The 22,047-nt window shown below is 31.8% G+C and overlaps 1 protein-coding gene across 1 annotated transcript in view; it reads left to right on the forward strand.

The window, feature by feature from the left end:
- The first annotated feature begins 1,103 nt into the window (after positions 1–1,103).
- Positions 1,104–22,047, forward strand: part of LOC129225310 (nuclear pore complex protein Nup98-Nup96-like) — a 102,205-nt gene continuing 81,261 nt past the window's right edge. The window contains exons 1-7 of the mRNA XM_054859901.1: positions 1,104–1,181; positions 1,625–1,688; positions 4,843–4,878; positions 10,166–10,348; positions 12,243–12,446; positions 20,975–21,126; positions 21,809–21,992. Of these exons, the coding sequence (XP_054715876.1) occupies positions 1,640–1,688; positions 4,843–4,878; positions 10,166–10,348; positions 12,243–12,446; positions 20,975–21,126; positions 21,809–21,992 (808 nt within the window). The 5' untranslated portion in view covers positions 1,104–1,181; positions 1,625–1,639. The remainder of the gene's footprint in view (positions 1,182–1,624; positions 1,689–4,842; positions 4,879–10,165; positions 10,349–12,242; positions 12,447–20,974; positions 21,127–21,808; positions 21,993–22,047) is intronic.

The following is a 22,047-nucleotide window of genomic DNA, read 5'->3' on the forward strand; positions in this document are numbered from 1 at the left end:
TGAATACAAATTTAAAGATATAAAACTTTCAACGCAAAGTGACAAACAAGCTTTTTTTTAAAAAGTATTCGGACAAAGCCGAATAGTAAGCTAGGTATTCGTCCCCCGCCGAATATTCGTTGCATCACTACTCAGAAGGCCTCCGAAACTTTCTTCCCCATAACATCATCAGAGATCGTCTAATACTGCATTCTTAGAATTAGAGGGAGGAGATCCCTTGGAACCGCTATGAGATAAAGAAAATTTTAAGCTTGCTCTCAGCCCCCCCCCTCCCACAAACAATTTTTTTTTGGTTGCGCCAGTGCTAATGACTACTTATTTCTAATACTGTTTTGTATGCAATGTTTCATAGGTTTATTTAGCAACATTACGTTGGATAATGAACATGATATTCTGAAGTGCTAATTCTTTAACCTCCGTCCCGATTTTGGATTTATGGTCTCTCTGAGCACTCTATACGCAGAGCAATAAGCTTCATAAGAAAGTTGCAAAACGTAAATACAGTCAGAATAAACATAACAACGATGAAACTAAATAAATGTAAAAATTAAATTATTTTTTGACGGGTAATCGAGCCATTGGTATAACTAAGAAAATAAAATCGAAGTAAATATCGAAGGAAAACCTCTTTAAAAGTGAAACTATTGATAGAAAAATGACTTCACACGTGTTACGAAGAAGTGGATCAACGAGGACGAGTTTTACAAATCCCCAAGAAATTCCCAAATAATTAATTCAACTGTCAATTGCTTTAAATACTTTCCTGTTTCGATATTACGTTATTTTCTTCAATTAATTTAATGTTTTGAAACGTAAATTTTAAAATACTCAAGAAAAAAAAAATAATGACCATACTTACAAAATTTGTAAACAAAACTAAGTTGCCAAAATTCAGATGATAAAAAGTTGAATTAAAACGGAGCTTTGGTGAACGCTGTTCATCTTACATTTTTAGCCCTCAAACTACAATTTATTATAGTTGCTATGTAAAAAAATTGTTTCGTTCAAACACTTTTCTTCTTTTGAAGTAATATTCGGTTGTTTTAAGTTAAACTGAAGCCATAAACAAGCATTAAGAGCAGTAAGCGGATATTAGTTTTTTGTTTTGGCAGAACCTGCATAAATATTGAAAAATGCACCACGGTGCTCCGTGAAAAATTTTGGTGCATTTAAGATTCTTCGTAAGTATTCAAAATTTTAGTTAGGTAATATTTGTAGTCTTGTCAAAATTATACCTTCTTGTAAAAAAATTGTTTAGAAAGCTCAACACATTCCCAAATATTGCACTATGGACTGAAATCGGTGTTACAAAACTGTAAGCAACCCTGAAATGTAAATATTTACTGTTTCTTCTACCTGTCACTTTTAAAAACAAGGTTACGCCTTGTGCTAACGAAAGTTTTGCGGGTGCTGCAATATTTATTATTTATTCCAAAGAATAAAGTATTTCATTCCAATACCTTTTTAATAGTTACCTATGTCTTTTTTGTGTTGGTACGTTATGGTTGCCTTCTGTATTATTTTTTGAATCTGATCTCTAAAAAGGTTTTGTATGTTACCCCCAGAATGTTTCATTCATCAACTTGAGATTGTTATTAATGTTGATACTTTCATTTCTGTTTAGATATAGCCATTCATAATGTTTGGAAATAATAAGCCTTTTGGGACAGCATCTGCCTTTGGAGGAAGTAAGTTGTTTTGATTATTTTGTAAGCCAGTAATGGCAAATTTGAAATCAAGTTCCATGAAATTGCATACCAGATTATGTAATAGTTAAAAAATGTTTAATTTATTTCCAATTAAGTAGTAAATCAGGGTTGGGTTTTGTACTGTCCAAAACTGGTTTAGGATAGGACAGGTGGTTTTTACCGTCCAAAACTGTCCAAAAGTATCCGAAACTGTCTTAAACTGTCCAAAAGTATGCTAAAGCTAAAGGGGTGTAATCTAATTAATTCTTAATGCATAAAGGTAGATATTAATGAGGTTTAATTAATGAATATTTGGTAATATTTCTCTCCAAAATGTTTATTTAAAAATATCTTTAAACAAATTGCTAATAACTCTATTACATAAAAACTTCTTTATGTAACAGTTGGTAGAGTTATGAAAGGAAGTTTACATCACTACCAAGACCGCTAATTTCTGTTCCATTTTTTACTCAAAGGAATGTTATTAAATGTGCAATATTTAGGTCCAAAAAAAAAAAGCTTAGTTTTTTTAATGGTTTTTGAATATAAGTTTTACATGATATTTTAATGAAAATCATCTTTTAAATCAGATTAAAGAACAAGAAATTGATGATTGAACACTTATATTCTAAAACTTATGCGACTCTTTTTTTTTAGTTCACATTTTGAATATAATACATTCTGTAAATACAAAAAAATTGTGGTTTATTGCATTCAAGTCAATTACTGAACTATATTTTGAACACTTTCTTTTGCATAATTATCGAAAAATTTGGTTTATGGGGGGAAAAAATCTCATGGGTATAAATTGAATTTTTTAATGAAGAATTTAGTTTCTACTTAACTAGATTAAAGTCTACTGTATAAATAAGTTACACATATATTTATGCTTGAATGTTCATACTGAATAAAAATATTAACTAAATATAATTTTGACACATTTTGTTCTTTCTGTTAATATTTTCTCATAAAATTTAGTTTCCCAAAAAATAGTTTTGGACACAAGGGTATTGAACAGGATGGTAAAAAGCTTGCCAACCTTGCTTTGATTTGAACATGCATAAACATAGAGAAATTTGGTTACTATTATCAATTTAAAAAATATAAATAAATGAACTCATGCATACAAATTGAAATTTTAATCAAGAATTCAACTTCTATGTAACTAGATCAAAATCAGCTGCATAAATAAGTTAAATGTTCACATTGAATAAATGTTCAATATAAAACATTACTTTGATACATTTTATTGTGTTTTTGATGTTTTCTCACAAAATACAGTTTCTCTAAAAATATAGTTTTGGACACTTTCGGACAATTTTGGACACAAGGGTTTTGGACAGGACGGCAAAAACCAGGGTGTTTTTTACCGTGGTTTTTACCTTAGTGTCCAAAACCTTGCCAACCCTGTACTAAATGCCAATAAAACTAATTTGGTCATTCCCTGAATATATAGTTAATTTAACTTATTACATGAACAGTGTGTAACTGGATTTTTTGAAAAATAAAAATGATTGTATTTGTTCGGAAAAATTCAATTTTTTTAACCCTTTCAGGGGCGCGTCATTAATTTTTGAGAAATCTTAAGAAAAAACACCAGAAGTGGGTTTATTTGATCATCTAGACATAGATTTTTCAGTTAAAAATTTTTTTTCCAGAATTTTTTTCGCTGGGGGTGGTATCCCCATTTGTTCACACCCCCCACCTGGGGAAAGACAAAAACATGTTTTTGCATGTAAAAATGAATTTGAATCTTTTCGAACAATATGATTGACTACCTCAGGTAAAATGAAGAAAAATGATTCACTCTTTCAGCGCTAATTAAAAATTTTAAAATCTGAAAAAAATTCCAATTTTCGGGATAAACGAAAAATTGAAAATTTGATGATTTGAACAAGAAATTGAGGCTACGAAAAAAATATTTTTTTGTTATTCTGCCATCTAATGTTGTTCATTGAACTTAAAAGAAGAGGACTCAAGCGATTTTGATTCAAAAAATTTGAAAAAAACAGAAAATTTTTTATAAATTAGTGGTTTCACAGTGCGACCACTGTTCCTGAAAGAATTAAAGTACAAAATTATTTTGAAACAATGCGTACAAATGTTGTATCTTTGGTGATTGTTGAGTGACAGAAGCTAAAAGCTTTTTCAATAATGAAAAAGAGGTTCCCTTTGTTTCCTCAAAACCCTTGCACCTACTTTTTACAGATTTTGCGCTTTAAACAACTTGGATTTTATTAATTTTTGATTTCAAATTAGTTTTTTTTTCTGTTTAAAATAAGTGTACTTATTTTTGAAATCATGAGAAAGGTTAATTATTTAGAGTCATTCCATGAATAACCAAAAAAAAAAAGCCTATCAGCTCGAGTGCTTATAAAACTGTTTGAAATTGCTCTTTGATGTCTTAAATTTATACAGTCGAATCTCGTTAACGCAAATCGCTTAACGTGAAATATCACTTCACAAGAAATATTAGTTTGGTCCTGCAAGTTAACAATAACTCAAAGAATTCATCAGATAAAATGAACTCTGGTTAACGCAAAATAATTATCATGGCCCTGTGAATTTCGCGATATCAAGGTTCAACTACAGTGGAAAACATTTAATACAAAGCTTAAGGGACCAAAATAATTTTTCATGTTAAATGAAATTTGTGGTAATTGTATTAAACTGCCCAATATTCTGTCCGGACTGCTATATAACTTCACGTTAACCAATTTTTCATGTTAAGATTTTTCGTGTTAAACGAGTTTCACTGTATGTAACTTTTAAAAATCGAACTTTGTTTGGTTGATGATTTATTATTCTTGCAAATGTGTTCAGCCTTAGTCCTGTGGTCCCCAAATGTTGTGCAAAAGGTTATTTTAACAAGACTTTAATTTAGCATGTAGCTTTAATACCTGGATTGAAAAAAAGAAATTAAAAGAATAATTCAAGAAGTTTTCAGATTGTTTTGAAAAGTTTTGTACAACATATATTTTTAACCTGAAAAACAAAAAGATAATGTAATCATTTTAAAACACATGTTTTCAGTTAAGTACTTACTGATAATTTCTTATCATCATTGAAAAATTCTGATTTTCACTTTCACCCGTGAGATGTATTGATGTAGTCAAAATTTTTGTGCTTAATACTTTGAAATTCTTTCATGCAGCATCTTTTGGGGGTACCTCGACTCCTTTTGGCCAAAGTAAGTTTTTCCTTTAGTCTTTGTTTAAGTGTTAAACTTTTCCCTCCATTTTCTATTTTTACATTAAAGATGATTTTTTCTGACAATTGCATTTATATTAGATCCAGCTTCCAGCTATCTTAAATCTTATCCCGTGTTAATTTGTCATATTATGCAGAATATTAAGGTTTTTATTAAATTTGGCACTAATTATAAGTATAAAGTTTGTCCTTTTGGGAACAGTTAGGGTCCTGAAAATTAAAGAAGTGAAAAAAATTTATCAGGGGTGCCCACCTAGGGAGGGGGGGGGGGATAGTCATGGCACAGACTGCGCCATTGGAATTTTTATGGGGGGTTGTTTTGACAGGTATTATTTTCATTTTTGGCGGGTGGGGTGTGTGCCCTTGCTCTTAGGGAGGGGGGGGACTTCTGAATTTATGAATGTTATCAAAACTAATGTTGCCCAAGTACGGTATAGATTCAACTATAAGTTGACTGTATAAGGTTGTGCCATGACTATTGAGTATAAGTGTTTTAAAAAGAATAAAAATAAAATGTACGGCATACGTACAATCATAGACATGTGATTTGTGCACTTCTGTACAAAAAATGTTTCATTTCTGTGATCAAGATTTTTGTTGGGTTCACTTTCGTGATTGCGTGGTAATTGTTGCTTTAATTTTGAATTAATAGCAATCAAATTTTGTGTTTTAGCTATTTGCATTCAACTTTTTAATAAACATTAATTTCAACATAATTAACTGTCAGGAAAATTTGAATCTGGCATTTCTCACACTTTTTAAGTAGTCTGTCTTTTAGTGTTTATTTCTCATCATACCTTGAAAAATTATATCAGAATTTGAGTATTTTAGCTTTTGCTTGAAACAGCTGAACTAAAATTGGGAAGATGTTGATGTTTTTGTTGTTTTTTCTCTTCCAAAAATCGTTCAGAGAAAACTTTCGGAAATTCTTCCCTGTGTTAGGTCGATCCACCAACATGAAACCTCATTTTTTTAATACTAAATTTAAATTTCTTGACTTATGTGCGAATATATCTACGGCACATAGCAAAATTCTTCAAATCAAACAAGTAAATTTTTTTTACGTATTTATATCATAATTTACATTTTTTGTTCTTTTACAGTACTAGTTTAAAAAATTTTATTGAAAAGATCGAATTAATGTTATTTCTAAGCTATCATATGTATTGGGTAAATTATTTATATTGAATGAGATTCAGTTGTAAAATAAGTTTCCATCTTTGCTTTACCATCAATCGCACATAATATCTTTTCATATTTCAACCATTTGAAATCACTCAATTAGTTTTCACTTAAGGATTGTTTTTGCAGTGCCATACTGGAATTGATAAATAAACTGCACATAGTTAAAGAAATATCTCACTGTTTTGTATTTCATCTTCAATGTAGTGTTTCTTCCAGAGCTTTTCAGGAGTGCACTTTTCACTCCAGAGTCCTCCGTACCTACCACTGTTTGTGGTTTAACCAGTTGGATGGGGGCTCTGATTTTTTGATCCAGACCAGGAGCGGGGCAATCCCTGGTCCAGAACCCTCAAAGTTATTGTTTGATGGAGCGGCTCACAATCCTGCTGGAAGAGGGACAGGGCGCAGCGCCCCACAGTGTTTCGATTAGTACAAGCTAGGCGGACAAAAGTCATGTTCAAAATTCTAAATTTTGGTATTTGGATAATGCAAACAATAAACCAAAACATGATACTTAGTTATTGTTTATGTCTAACTCCCTTCTGTCACGTGAGTAATAAGGTTCAAAGGTATGTCAGGGTTCGTACGCTCCTTCAGAACTCCTCCAATACTCCTTCATTCAGAAAATTTTTTGAAGGGCCCTTCAAACTCCTTCATTTTGGTTTTAACTCCTTCAAAACTCCTTCTTTTTTAGTTCAAAATTACAAAATTTTCCTCTATGACAGTAACTTCGATCAGCAACTTAACATCGTCACAAGGCAAAGGTGTAAGGACGATTTTGACATAGTAATTTCGTGTATTTATATTTTTCAAAAGATGTGAATTACAAATTGATAGTAGAAGTTGAAGGTGAAAATATTATTAGATGACTAAGACATTTCATAAGTGTAGTAAAACATGCTTAAATCGTGCTTGGCTATTTTTTCAAGTTTTATGATTGTTGCTTTTCCCTCCACCAAACTCTCAGCAGCAAAAGTCAGTTTCTCTAATTATTATTTAGAAGTACATGAGTATTTTTTAGATGTACTCTGTATAGTGAATGTGTTAAAAAAAGCAATTGTTTAGTAAATCGCAGATATGATATTGTAAAAAGGTTCATATGCATCCACAAGTGATGTCATGCTTGACAGGGCATGAGAACCAAGGTGGGCCCCTTGTCAGTTATATCACCGCTCCCCCCCGCCCATATCCTAAAAAAAGAAGAAAGAAAATAAAAGTGGGAAAGAAAAGAAAGGGGGGGGGGGAACAAAAAGAAAATGGAAAAAAGAAGAAAAGGGGGGGGGGGGGAAAGAAAAAATCAAAACTGCTTACTAGAAAGCAATTGAATCTATTTTAAGTGCCATAAGAGTAAATGTCAAAAGAGAAAATTTCACTTAATCTTTACGTTTTCTCTTATTTATAGTTCCCACCCCCTTTTCTTTATTCTCTTTTTCTTCTTTCTTCATTTTGTTTCTTTTTCTTTTCTTCCTCTTTTTTTTTTGCGTCACTGTCACCTGTCACTCTCGTTGGGCCTGTGTCTTGAGAGGGAGACGGGTTCATGAAATTGTGACGAGGGGAAAAGAGAGGGTGACAAATAGTGACATCATGCAGTTTTTATAATAATATGACATGTGACAAGAGGAGTAGTAAGGTGAAGTGTGACACTTTGACTAAGGGGAAGGGAGTCGAAAATATTGAAAAAAAATGCAACATTATTTAAGGATAGCCCATTAGTACTCCTTCAAAATCTCATTTTACTCCTTCAGAACTCCTCCAAAACTCCTTCATTTTATTTCTGAAATTGAGTACGAACCCTGTATGTATCTGTTTGTAATTGAATAAATTAGTTGGAGTTCCAGGAATCATTTCATCACACAAAATTAAAGTGTTCCTTATTTCATATGATTTTTTTGTTTAAGATGGATATTTTTTACATTAGTAAGTGCTTTTTTTCCTAATTTAATTAATCTATTTGATAGTTAAACAATATTAAACATTTTTTAATAGATGAACGACAGATTTTTTGCCTGTTTCAAAACTTTCAAGTGATGGTAATGACTTGTACCCATTTATACCCGGGCTAAATTTTCTGTATATAGTAGCTACAGCTTTCCCATTAATGATAAGACGTATTATAGCCAGCACACTCGAGTACAACATATTTTTTTTACCCAAAGCTTTGGGAGCTTCAATAATTCTTCAAAAAAAATCCCTACTTGAAAGAAAGTATTCTAGAGAAAAAAAATATGTTGTACTAGAGTGTGCTGACTATAATATGCCTTATTAATAATGGGAAAAGTGCAGCTACTATATACAAAAAGTTTGGCGCGGATACAAACGGGTAAAATCATCACCATCACTTGAAAGGTTTTAAACGAGAGAAAACTCCTTTGTTTATCTTCAAAAATTTTTTTTATATTGTTTTATTATCAGATAGAGTAATTAAATTAGGGGAAAAAAGCACTTACAGTATAAATAATATCCATCTTGAACAATTAAATCATGCGAATGTGGGAACACTTTAATTTTGTGTGATGAATTCTGAACTCGACTTTTGTCCAGCTAGCTTGCATTAATCGAAACACTGTGCACCCTCCTGAAAAGCTCTGGGGAAACACTACAATAGTTTAGTAATGGGTCAATAATCAATCACATGAAGTCCAATCAGAATTGAAAAAAATGTATTTTGAACAGAGGCATCGTTCAAATCATTTCAAATTTTTCTAGTGAAGGCGAACAAACGGTACAATGTATATTATATAGAAAGAAGCAAAAACAACCAAAAAAAGATGTCTACTTATATGTAAATACATTAGTTTCTCAAGGCTCAATTTAATTACAAGCCCGATGTTGAGTAATTTTAAGGATTTGATTTGATAATACACATTGAGGTCTTTAGCTATTCTCAGGGGAGAAGCTTTATGCCTCCAATAATCCACAATGTTTTTCTAAATTTTATTCTCGGGACAATACAAATGAAAGATTTACAATACATGAGAATAGAAGAACACCCAGGGCGAGGTGGGAATCGAACCCACACCTCTGGCTTAGAAGACACAGCGCCACAGAGGCCCAATTGTAAGGTTCAAGTTAACATATTCGGGGACACACACAAGGCAGTGAGAAGCAAAGGGATGTAAGTGCCAAAATTTAAAATTTCGAGGTAACCTGTACAAATGGTAGGAGAACCTCTCCTCTGTGTTCAGGCAAGCGATAGTACTAGAAGCCCTGGTTGGTTCTGCAATGCAGCATGATTTAGAAAAAAAAATCAATAAAAGCCTACCTAGGATCTGAACTTCAAATGCATTTTTCTCGAAACTTAAATCGCTCCGCTTACATCCCTTTGCTTCTCACTGCCACATATGATTTTTGAGTTATTGTGTCCTACTTTTGAACTTAAGTTGTATTTACAAACCCGAAATTCTGCCTGATACAGTATTCCTGGCTTTTATTTCATATACTATCTGTTAAAACTGCCGAAAATGTATCTTTACTTTCAAAAGAAATGTAAATTCAGTGGAACTCCAATTATCCAAACTCCTACTATCTGAATAGCTGTGATTTTTTTGGGGGGGGAAGGGGGGGGGAGGAGGAAAGTGAAAACGGAAACATACTGCAATTTTCAAAATAATGATTCTGTCAATATGCTATTCCTACTGGGAAGTTAGTCAGTTTACTTAGACAAGGATACCTATTCAATGACTTTCGTGTAAGGTACGGTACGTATATACTGTACTATGTATAGCACTTTTAAGTACGCTTAACGAGTAAAAGTTTTGCCTTTTCATTTGATTAATTAAAAGCACTTTTTCGTTCAAAATAGTTTTCTCCTATTTTCAACATACATGCATTGTTTAATCAAATTGGACACTTTTTCAAGAGGACGTCCAACTATCCGAATGGGGTCTGGTCCTAATTGATTCGCATAATTGGAGTTCTACTGTACTTTGAAATGCAATCTTTATTTTTACCTGTAAGTTATGATGTTTCTAAACAAAGTGCTAAAACTTGTAAGTAGAGCACAAGTTACCCTTATCTGCATACAAAAATTGCTATTAACTAATATGTTTCTTTAAATACTTTTATCAACTTATATTTGTTTGTAGACACAACTGCTTTTGGTGCAAAACCTGCTACTAGTAATGTATTTGGAGCATCTGCATTTGGTGTTTCTACTCCAAACACTGGAGGACTGTTCGGAACATCCACACCTGCCTCTGGCACTGGTTTGTTTGGCCAACCGTCAACAGGTTTTGGAGCTCCTGCGTCAACAAGCACTAACACTTTTGGTAATTTTTGAAATCATTTAGAAAATGTATATAGGTTTTAGTAATATAGCCTTTTTAACCCCCGACGCAAAATGAAGGAGGTTATTAAGTGTGACGTATCTGTATCTGTCTGTGGCACTCTAGTGCCTAAACAGGCAGACTGATTTTGAAAAAGAAAATTTTGTTCCAAAGGAGAGTTGATCGAGAGTATTCTTAGCTAGGTTGCGTCTTCAGATGACAGTAATTAACGAATATATTTATTAAAAACCTCTAAAAGGTTTTTCTCGATTTTTGCAGTGAAAACATCTTTAAAAATTCGAAAATTTAGTACCAAAATAAAGAGTTTTTTTCTGCGACTGATAGAATATGTTTGGAACTTCCATGTTATATAGAATTTAAATTATAATGCTTTTTTAAAGCAGATTTTAAATACGGCTAAGCCTTTATTCACGCAATTGGTAACCAAATTCATTGTTGACTGACAAGGAAATTGAAAGCAATGGTTTAAAAGTTTTATCTGTTGCCAGTTTCTATTTGTTAACAAATAAAATACTTGTAATTGATTTTTAATGGCATAAAGCTTTTAAAAGGATTTTCAATTTTCCCCCTTGATTCTACATTTTCGACTCAGTCAGGGGTTTTTAAAATTTTTTATTTTAATTACTTGTAGATCATATAGGTTGATGGATTTTCCAATGGTTTTTATATGTTTTTGAAAATTAAATCCTAAGTTCCACTTTTTCCCCCAATATAAATGTTTGTTTATTTTTTTTTTCATGAATTACTTTAAACAAATAATTAGAAATAAAATGTAAAGAATAGAAATACTTTAAGGCACTGAATATGAGCAACAACATTTATGCTTGCTTCAAATCTTTGAACTTGATCAGAGGTTTTCAACCTAGATTCCGTAGAATCTTAAGGTTCCCTGGAACTTTGACAAGGGTTCTAGAAGCTATTTGTTTAATCAAAGTGTCAAAGTTTTTTTTTTAATAGAATCTCAAATTTTATGAAAGAATGAACTATTGAAAGGGGTTTCAGTGCAAAAATATAAATAGGTAAATATGGATAAAAATAGTCGTAAAAAATTTCTTTTTACTACTTTGTTATAATTTAAAATGTTGGTTTTATTTATTATTCATAGAATATAGTTTAGAAAAACAATAAAGCTCTATTAGTTACAGTGCCATTCATTATCTTATTTAAGACATGAATTGGTATAAAATAAAGATGTAATAATAATGTAATAAATTTGTGTGGAATAAAAGTTTTAATATATTATCCTTTTTTTTTTTTTTTGCTCTTCGATCAATAGATCCCTTCAAGAAAATGGTAAGCTCAAATGACTTCCCAAACTGTGAAAGTTTGATTGTCCCTGAAATAGATGCATAATTCTTATGTTTGGAAGTTTTTATGTAATTAAATTACTGGCATTAAGAAAAAAAAACCTTTTTTTTTAAATTAAATTTTTAGAGAAAATATTGGTTACAACTAATTTATATCTAAGCACTGCTAATATTGCAGCAAATAAAAATTGATTAGATTGAACCCCTTTGAACAGTTTAAGACTCTTTCGGGCAGTTTTAGACGGTTTCGGACGGTAAAACCACTTGTCCTGTCCAGTCCAAAACCAGTTTTTGTTCTCTAATATGCAAACTCTGCTCTGTTAGTATGTTTAGTTGTGTCTTCTTCTCTAACAGGGATATATTTATTAAATTCTAATAAAAGGAGAAAATAACCTACTTCTATTTTTGTACTAGAATAATTTATTTTTTTACTTCTATTTGTCTAAAAATGTTTGATTTTTGAAAAGTTCCTGTCATTCCAATCATTTTTTGTTATGTTCATAGAAATTTTACTAATTTGCTTTTTGTGCACATTCTTACACAACTTTAATTTAAAATATCTTCTTAAGGTTTTGGTGCAACATCGAATACTGGGGGCTTGTTTGGTAGTACTACTCCTGCTACACAAACCTCAGGTGGTTTATTTGGTGCTAGCTCATCTTCTGCTTTTGGTACACCACGTCCTACATTTGGAGGCTTTGGAACTGCCACACCGGGAGCAGGATTGTTTGGCCAAAATACTAGTACCGGAGCTGGTCTTTTTGGCTCAGCAGGTATTTATTCTTCATTTCATTGCTAAGTATGTTTTGTGATTAGTATTTATGAGTAAATTGGATTTAAAATATTCAAAATAGTGTAAGCAGGGTTTGTCGATATACAGTAGAAGACCGTTATAACCCCGACCTGTATAACGCAATTCTCTATAAACCGCACTACTTTTCAGAAGTAAACAATAGGTTTTGAAGTTTGAAAAATCCCTCTCTTTTGCTTTTCAAAAATAAAAATTGTTAGGCAAATTAAATTTTGAAAGATTTTCATTTTTCCATCTTATTTCAAAGCTTTTAAATTGAAAATTAGTACTCATAGTAAATAGAAAATACCAGATGGCTCTTGAAAATGCAGCTGTTATGCAAACTATGAAGCTAGCAGAAGTGCAGGATTTTGATTGTGAAACATATTTATTTGTTAATAACTAATTGTAATATTGGTGCTTTAATACTCATTGCAGATAAAACTCATTCTGAAGTGCTAATATATAGATATATTCTTAATATTAGTTTCAAAATTTGTGAAATCTATATAACGCAAAAAACCTGTATAACGCAAAAGCTCTGGTCCCAAGGTGTGCGTTATAACGGTCTTCTACTGTATATCACAATATAATATCTGATATTTATTTTGAAAATATCATGATATTTTGATATTTTCGATATTTATTTTTTCAACTACGGTATTTTAAATATAAAAATTATATTAACCATAGTAATATTGTTCATTTATTATTAAAAATAGCCAAAAAGTTATGCACTATATTTTCATGATGTACTATTACATCATTAATATAGCAAAGTAATGTAATATTTCTTTTTTATTTTACATATATTTTTAATATTACTAATGTAAGAATTTTAAATCATGTTAAAAGTGCCTAATTAAATGTTAAACGTTGGTCAGAAAAATAGAAAATGTCTTACGTTCACCAACTAATGCATATTTTTTATGTCTGAATCATATAACTGTGTAAAAGTAGCTAACAGAAGAAAAATGAGTAAAAAGGCTAATGCTAAATTAATTTTATTAAAATTGACAAAAATGTAAAATGAAATATTATATATAATTAATGAGAGAAACCTTAATTTTAAATCGACATATTATAATAATAATGTAAGAAAGTAAAGAGTGATTTGAGGATGCATTTACTATTTTGAAGACTTTACTTTGGGAACTAATGTGATATACCCCACCCTTGGTGACTTTTTCCTGTTGGCGCCAAGAAAGCGTCACCAAGAAAACGATGTATGACAACATATGTCATATATCGTTCTTAGCGATGCTTTTTTGGCGCCAACAGGAAAAATTCAGATGAAAAAAACATGATCAAAGCACTTCAGAACACAATATATATAAAAACAACATAAAACCACTGCAAAAAACATCGCAAATATTTGCTTTAAAAATACCAGAAGCTACAAAGTTTTTGCACACAGAGAAAAATTACTAGAAGGTATTTAAAATGCTTAAATTAACAAATTACTATCACAGCTCACCAAAGAAATATGTACCAATAGAAATTAAAGCAATTTTCCAACATGCATTTCATTGAGTAAAAACTTTTATCATACTTTACTGAAAAAGAGCAAAGCGATTCAATATGTGATGTTTAAAGCGGAAAACATCCCCAAAATGTAACTATTTCAGCCAAAAAAACGCTTAGTTATTCAAATTTCAATGTATGAAAAGTAAAAATATCTCGACAGAACATCCCAAACATAAACAATACAAAAATACCATACATTATTTTGCTATCCAAAAATGCTTACCTACTAAAAATATCTACTATGTTTCACATAAAGTAACACCTTCATATTTTTACAAAATCATAGAGTCAACTTATTTTCAGAAATTCAGTATCTAAAGGAGGCACATTTACAGAATATGATTGAATAGTTCTTGCCATCAATAAAAATTAGCTTTTAGAATAAAATAACTGTACTTTTTTTGTAAAATAAATTTACATGCAGTAAATATAAAGTTAAAAGCTACAAGAAACCCTCAAGATTTTGTAAAAACATTAAGAATTTCGAAAGTGAGTTTTTTTTTTTAAGTTCTAAAATAAAAACTTACATTTTTATTTTATAAATCTTCACACTCAGTCTAAAGCACAACATATAAAACAATGCGCCTTACCGAGACACACTCCAAGTTGGATTTTACTCTTAATTAACGGTCAAGTTTGAAGAAACTGGCATTTGCTAATATTTATTCATCAAAACACAACTACTGAACCTAAACCAACACAAAATGAGCTTCCCTATAAGGTATATTGCATGAAAAAACAAGAATCTTATCCAACGTGGACCGCTTACAAGTAAACAAGTTTGAACCTATCTAAGATTGCCTTCGGGTTGCCAAACACAGGTTAGTTTAGCCAGGGATGCCATGCTTAACCAGTTATCGCCTCATTGGCGAGAAAAATATTTCAATGTTGTGTACAAAATCAGATGTCGCCAAATGGGGGGGAGAGGGGGGGGGGGTATATCACATCTGTACCTTACTTTGTGCTGATTGGAAATATCGGATATGTATCAAAATATCCGATATATCAAAATATCAGATATTTTCGAAATATCATATTTTTGAACCCTGAGTGTAAGGCAAAGATGGTGACCTCGTGTATTGCCTTAGCTCAGTGGAAATAATAATTAAGAAGTTCTGGTCCCTTGAATTATTTCCCAGTGAGAAACTTTCTCATTGCAATGTGCTGGAAATTATAACCTACATTCAGACACATTTAGATGCTATCTTTACTAATAATAAAGCAGTAAGTCTCTCTGTCCGGAGGATGTCTGGAGGATGTCTGTAGGATGTCCGTAGGATGTCTGTGACGCGCATAGCGCTTAAACCGTTCGGCCGATTTTCATGAAATTTGGCACAAAGTTAGTATGTAGCATGGGGGTGTGCACCTCGAAGCGATTTTTCGAAAATTCGATGTGGTTCTTTTTTTATTCCAATTTTAAGAACAAAAATATCATAAATTACGAAATTATCGTAACGTGGAACCGTAACATGGGCACAAGCCAATTGGCGAGATACGAAATTATCATAACGTGGAACCGTAATGTCGGTACAAGCCAACTGGCGAGAAAATTCACTATACATTATTTGTAAATATACAGGCGAACCAAAAGACCTTTTGATTTTTCTATTGCGGGCGAAGCCGTGTGGGTATCACTAGTTTATAATATTTTTTCATTCTGTAAAAAACACAATTTTCGAATATAGTAATGCCTCAAAATTATGTGTTGAGTGGGACTGAGAATAGAGTGCTCAACTCAAATTGATGTAAGTTGGCACTATTTTCCAATCATGTATAGATATCAACACTGGGCAGTTGGTATCAGTTTTTCAAAAACCCTTTATCTATTGTTAAAAATGTTACTAACTTCGTTTCAAAAAAATATTTAGCACAAATGCAGTTACAAAAAAGTCTTACCTTGAAATTGATGTACTAATCTTACTAATATTATATATGCGAAAGTTTGTCTGTATGGATGTATGGATGTATGGATGGATGTTTGTTACTCTTTCACGCAAAAACTACTGAACGGATTTTGATGAAACTTTACAATAATATAGCTTATGCATCAGAATAACACATAGGGTAGTTTTCGTCCCGTTATGGGGGGCAAAACCCCCTTAGGGGGGCAATAAAACACAATTTTTGTATAAATTCTCTAATATTGGGATGAAAAAATACTTGCACATATTTACATTATATGTCCATCGAAAGCTCTGATTTTTCTGCTGAAGATGGCACCTGTTCGAAATTTCTAAGTAGAATAAAAAACGAGTTATGAGCTTTTTAGATCCATGTTCGAAGGCTTTCCTCAACTCAATACAGTATTTAGTGTATCATCTCAACTCCCTGTCGATAGCGACAATTGTTGTATTGTTGACTTTCTTTGCTTTTCGTGATTGTTCAAGGCTTTTCTCAAGTCAAATCTTGAAGTAAGATTTTTGCACAAGATTGGCAAATAATACATGATTTGGCTGATGATTTTCCATTTAAACGGAACTTTAATGTAATTAATGGTTTTTATTATTATTTATGCTGATTGAACACTTACTCATTATCCAAACAAGCAGCAGATCGCCAAAATTTTTGCAGAAAGATTTTCGTAGCTGATGCATTTGGCAGTTTTTTCAACGTTGCTGTTTTTGAAGCCGAAGACTACGTCATAATGTTTCTCAGCTTTCACCATGTAAACAAAATATCGCCAATCAAAGAATTTTCAAAAGACCTTTTTTACTGTGTTAAATAATCCAGCAACTAAATTAGGCAAATCCATAAACAGCACAAAAACTTCCATTAATTTTCCTTTTTGCACAATTTCAAACAATCACCAAATTCTATTACTTATTTTGGTAACATTTCGGATGAAACTGTTTAGCGCCATTTTATGGTGACCAAAAATATCTCAGCATCTAGCGACGATATCTCTGTAACGAAAATGAATATCATATCGTTTTACAAAGTAAGGAAAGAATGGGGGGAGCATCATCGAAGGTACCCCGAAACGACTTTCGCAAATTCGGTAAAATCGCACCAAGAGCCACAATGATTGAAATTCCCCGAAATAACTAAAGCAAGTATAAGGGGATTACGAGCGCAGCTACTATTTTTTAATCACTTCGCACTTCATTAGCCATACAGAGAAGGTTTTAGACTCCATGTTAAAAAAAAAGTATCAACAGATTAATCTTTTTAAATATGAGAAGATTAATTTCATGTTTTTTAAATTTGTATATGCTTAAATATAGTGCTTTCGTTTCTAAATCAATATTACTTTGTTCTTTATACTTATTGCTATTTTAGTTTTATGGGTAAGGAAGAAACTCGATTTTTAATCACGTCAAAAAGATGTGTTTTAAATTCTTTCACTTAAAACAGAGAAAACAAAAGCAAGTAACGATTTTTTCTAATAATTATTACTGACCCAGGCAACGCCGGGTATTTTTGCTAGTGTCAAATAATATGTGAAAATGAATTGGAATGATTTCATAAAATCTAACTATTTTAAGAGTAAAATTAGATGCTATTTCCGTTAAGAATTTTAATGAGCCGTAGCCAGGGATTATTCCCATAGGGTATACTACATATGCGTCGTATACTCTCAAATATCTTTTAGACATATAGCGTATACTCTCAAGCTTCAAAAATTTTCTTATTATGACATTGTATGTCTATGATCGCGTGCACGTATTGTGCGTAAAGAATTACTGGGAGTACATCCTCAGAAAAATGGATGGGAGCATCACTGGTCATAGCAGAAAAATTCTGTTGAAGAATACTAAGAGAGAGAGGATGTGCTGTTTCTATAACAACAGTTTAATTGTCACTTTTCTAACCAAAGATAAAATAGTTCACACTTCACCATAAATATATAGTTGACACTGTTTAGTTTGTATGATCTATCATTATTATTTTTCTTTTTGTTGTTTTATCAATTATCTATCTGGTGTTACCTTTACCTACAGTCAATATAGTTCAATAAAAAGTGGAAATGAAAGGTATTAAAGGTAAAACCATGTTCAAAACTGCTCATCTCAAAATGCAATTCTTTATGCCAATCATCATGTTCTTATTCTCTTGTACTCAAAGAGAGTAAGCAGTTGACACCAGTCCATTGTCACAATTTAGATGTTACTATAAATAATGGTTGCCATTAAAATCTGAAACAAAAATTTAAAAAAAAAATGCAGTTTATTCCTTTTTCTGAAACGTAGTTGAAATTAGTTTTTGTCAAGTATGGCAAGATTTCTCTGCATTCCTGTAAAAAACCTTTGCGGCCGAAAGTGTTGTGAATTTCATTTTGCAACGCTACCATCTCTTATAGAAGTTTTTATGTAATATAGTTATTGATTGGCAATTTTTGTACTTTTATATAAAGTAATGTTTCAGAGAAAGATATCAAATTTATTAATTACAACTAATTAATGCAGTAGACCCTCGTTGTACGCGGAGGTTACGTTCCTCGAAGATTCCGCTTAAATTAAGACTGAATATTAGTGTTTAAGTAGGGGTTAGGTTCTGTAGATAAAAAAAAATACTTCACTCTAGTGAAGACTAATTGTATAATAAGTTCAATGTGTTCTTATATTGATTTTTATGCACAACATGCATAAAGAAAACAGTTTTAGTTTTTTATGAAAAGAAGCTCGCTATGATAGTCTTTTGGCAGTCAAGAATTTTTCTCTAAGTTCTTTGCAGAGCATTGACGCATCCGTGATCATTTCTATGATAGAATCCTCCTTCCATAATAGAAGTTTCCTTCACCAACAAATCAGAAAGATCATTTCTATTGTCAAGGGATGGCTCGAAATTTTCAATGTTAACGTTTTTGGTTATGTGTCATTGACGTTGGTATCTTCGTTGCTTTTGTCCTCCTTGGTCACTCCGAAAAGCTCTTCTTCCACTAAGTTCTGAACTGTGTGAATTTAATAACTTTACTTCTGGAATGAGCTCTGGAACCAATCTCATAAATAGTCTCCCGTGGCCCAAGCTCAATTATTAGCACGCCAAAACACAGTTTATTACGTGTAATCTGAAATCTTTAGGAGTTTGGATTTTGAAAGAGGAGAAATTTTTTTCTATTTGCATTGCCTCATCCGCGTAAAACTGAAACTCATCCGCGTAAAATAAAATAAAGGTGTAAAATCTTAAACCTCATATAATCGAAACCGTGTAAAATGAGCCTGCATAAAACGAGGGTCTACTGTATTTATATTTAGACATTACTAATATTGCAGTAAAAACAAATTGATTAGATTAGACTCCTTTTGGCTTTAGCATACTTCTGGACAGTTTGACACATTTGAATAGTTTTAGACAGTAAAGATCATGTGTCCCATCATGTTAACCTTTCCAAAACCTGAACCATTATTTCTGATAGACAATTTTTGTGCTTTTTTTTCATAATATATATTTTTTTAACATAATGTTTCCAAGGGTCTGTCCAGGATTTTTCAGAGGGTCTGTTTTTTGTGAAAAGTGAATTAATTTTGTAAAAACTCAAATAATTTCGCAAAAAAAAGTTTTTTTTTTGTTAAAACGAAATTTAGAATTTAGAGAGGATGTTGAGAATATCATTCTGGGGTGTTTTTCTAGTATTTGGCGGGGGGGGGGGGCATCGTTCTCTCAAGTAGCAATATTTATCTACCGTTCTACGTTATGTTAAGTTATACTAGAAATATTTCTGTACGGCATTTAAAATAATTGTAGCAAAAAAAAAAAAAAAAAAAATCAGACAAAGGTTCAGCATTTAACTTTTTGACCCAAGACACTCTTAAAAAGCACAATGCAAAGAGATCGCTATTCTCAAAGTGAAGGCATCAAAAGTATAAAAACGGCTTGTAAAAGAAATATTTTTGATAAAATTATTTTAAAATTGCATTTTAGAGTGCTATGATAAACATATCATTAATACCAGTGGAAGTAAAAAATAAATAAATAAAATAAACCATTGATTCAGCATTTTAATTTTTGACTCATAAAAGAAAATGGAATTTTGCTTTAAAAACTTGAAATGAGTGTTCTAACAAAAATAGAGACTTTTCATTTATTTGCATCCTAACAAAGTGAATTTAGCTTGAAAAAAGAACAAATTATGATTCTCAAATCCGATGTTAAAAGATTGTATTTTTCAAAATGTAGACATCTAAAGAAAAAAACGGCAAGTAAAAGAGTTTATTTAAAGTTAATCATCCTTGTTAGCATCGAAAAATCAAACCCATATAATTTTCTCTCAAAATGACAGTTAAACATGGCACCGCACCATAAAAACGCAAATATTGACAAGCTGGTAAAATGATAAGAATATTTTCTAATCAAGTCATTGCCTTTTCAGAAAAGTTTTCAACAACACCGCTGCTAATTAGCTATGATAAAACTAAACTTATTTTCAGCTGTTAATTTCTTTCCAATAAACAAACAACAAGCATTATATTTATTTGGTAGTAGCAATTTATTGCTTGCAGGAGCATCACAAGAGTGCGGATTTTTTTTTCTTTGCAAAATTAGCAGATTTTGTATAAGTTGATCCCATTAGTTGATTCCAAAAATTATTGGTTTAATATGCGTTATTTTGCTTTCAGATTTGCTCTTTCAAAAAACAATTTGAAAGAACTGTTCTTGTTTATCAGAATTTTTTGAAGGGTCTGTTTTGGTTGATCGGGATTTTGTGAAAGGTCCGTTTTGGTTGATCAGATTTTTGTGAAGGGTCCGTTAACGGACACAAATATCCTCTGGCCAGACCCCTGGTTTCAGAGAAAAATGTTATTAAATGCTTTTTAATTTGAACTAATTAATATTTATGCATGACTAATATTGCAGTAAATACAAATTGATTAGACTTCTTTAGCTTTGGATATTTCTGGACAGTTATATACGTATTTAAACAATTTTAGACAGGTCTGGATGGTGAAAGCCACCTGTGCTGTCATGCTCATCTGTCCAAAACCAGTTTTGGACATCGAACACCTCTACCCTGGTTTTTGTCACTATTTTTCTTTTCTTTCATAGGATTCACTGCCACTGCACCAACTGGTACCACCATTAAGTTCAATCCAACAACAGGTACTGATACAATGATGAAAGGAGGTGTGTCAGCAAGTATCAGCACTAGACATCAGTGTATAACATGCATGAAAGAATATGAAAATAAAAGTTTAGAGGTAATTTGATAGTTTTGTTATTTGTAAAGCAAGCATTTTGGAGCCTTTATAATGAATCAAATAAATGCAATTTAAACACATTCTGTACACGAACAATTGAACAATTAATCATTTTTATTATGTGCAGTTAGTTGAATTTTTCATGTTGGAAAGTTTGCCATTAGAAATTGTTTTTTTTTCCCTCTTTAGATCAGAATTTTCAGGGGTGCCCCCCTCTGAGGCGCATCCTTTTAATATTGCAGAGACCCCCCAAAATAAGGAAAATACCCCTCAAAACAACCCCCTAAAAATTTCAATGGCACAGTCTGTGCCATGACCCCCCCCCCTCCCAGGTGGGCACCCCTGGAATTTTTTCGCAGTAAATTATAGATGTTTAACAGGTTCCCATCACCTTCAATTTATAAATAGATTTCATCATTTAATTTAGATATTGTGTTGTTTCCTTTTGGTTTTGCACATTTTTATGGCTATACATACTTGATTGGTATATATGAGTAAGAGTTTGCCTCAAGATTTAAATTTTGAGGCAAAGCCTTTTTTTTGCCTTAAGATTTAAAAGTGGAAAAGAAACTTTTAAATTTTTTGTGATGCCTTATTTTGTTTTTAATTGTAAATATATTGAATGTTTTTTTTTTGTGTATGTGGTCCGTCTTCCTTTACAATCTTAATGTCTTTGTTCCAGGAATTAAGAGTTGAAGATTATGCTGCAAATAGAAAGGGGGGCAGTGCTGGAGCGATTGGTGGGTTCGGAAATCCAACGCCACAGACTGGATTGTTTGGTGTCCCAGCTGCCTCCTCTAGCTCGGCCTTTTCTTTTGGAAGTACTACACAAGCAAAGCCGTTATTTGGTACAACTGGAAGCACTAGTATGTTGTTACTTTTGAAGTCTTTTAGAATTTACTTCAATTTTCTAAATTTTGT

This window comes from Uloborus diversus, chromosome 6 (genome assembly GCF_026930045.1).
Source record: "Uloborus diversus isolate 005 chromosome 6, Udiv.v.3.1, whole genome shotgun sequence".
NCBI lineage: Eukaryota > Metazoa > Arthropoda > Arachnida > Araneae > Uloboridae > Uloborus > Uloborus diversus.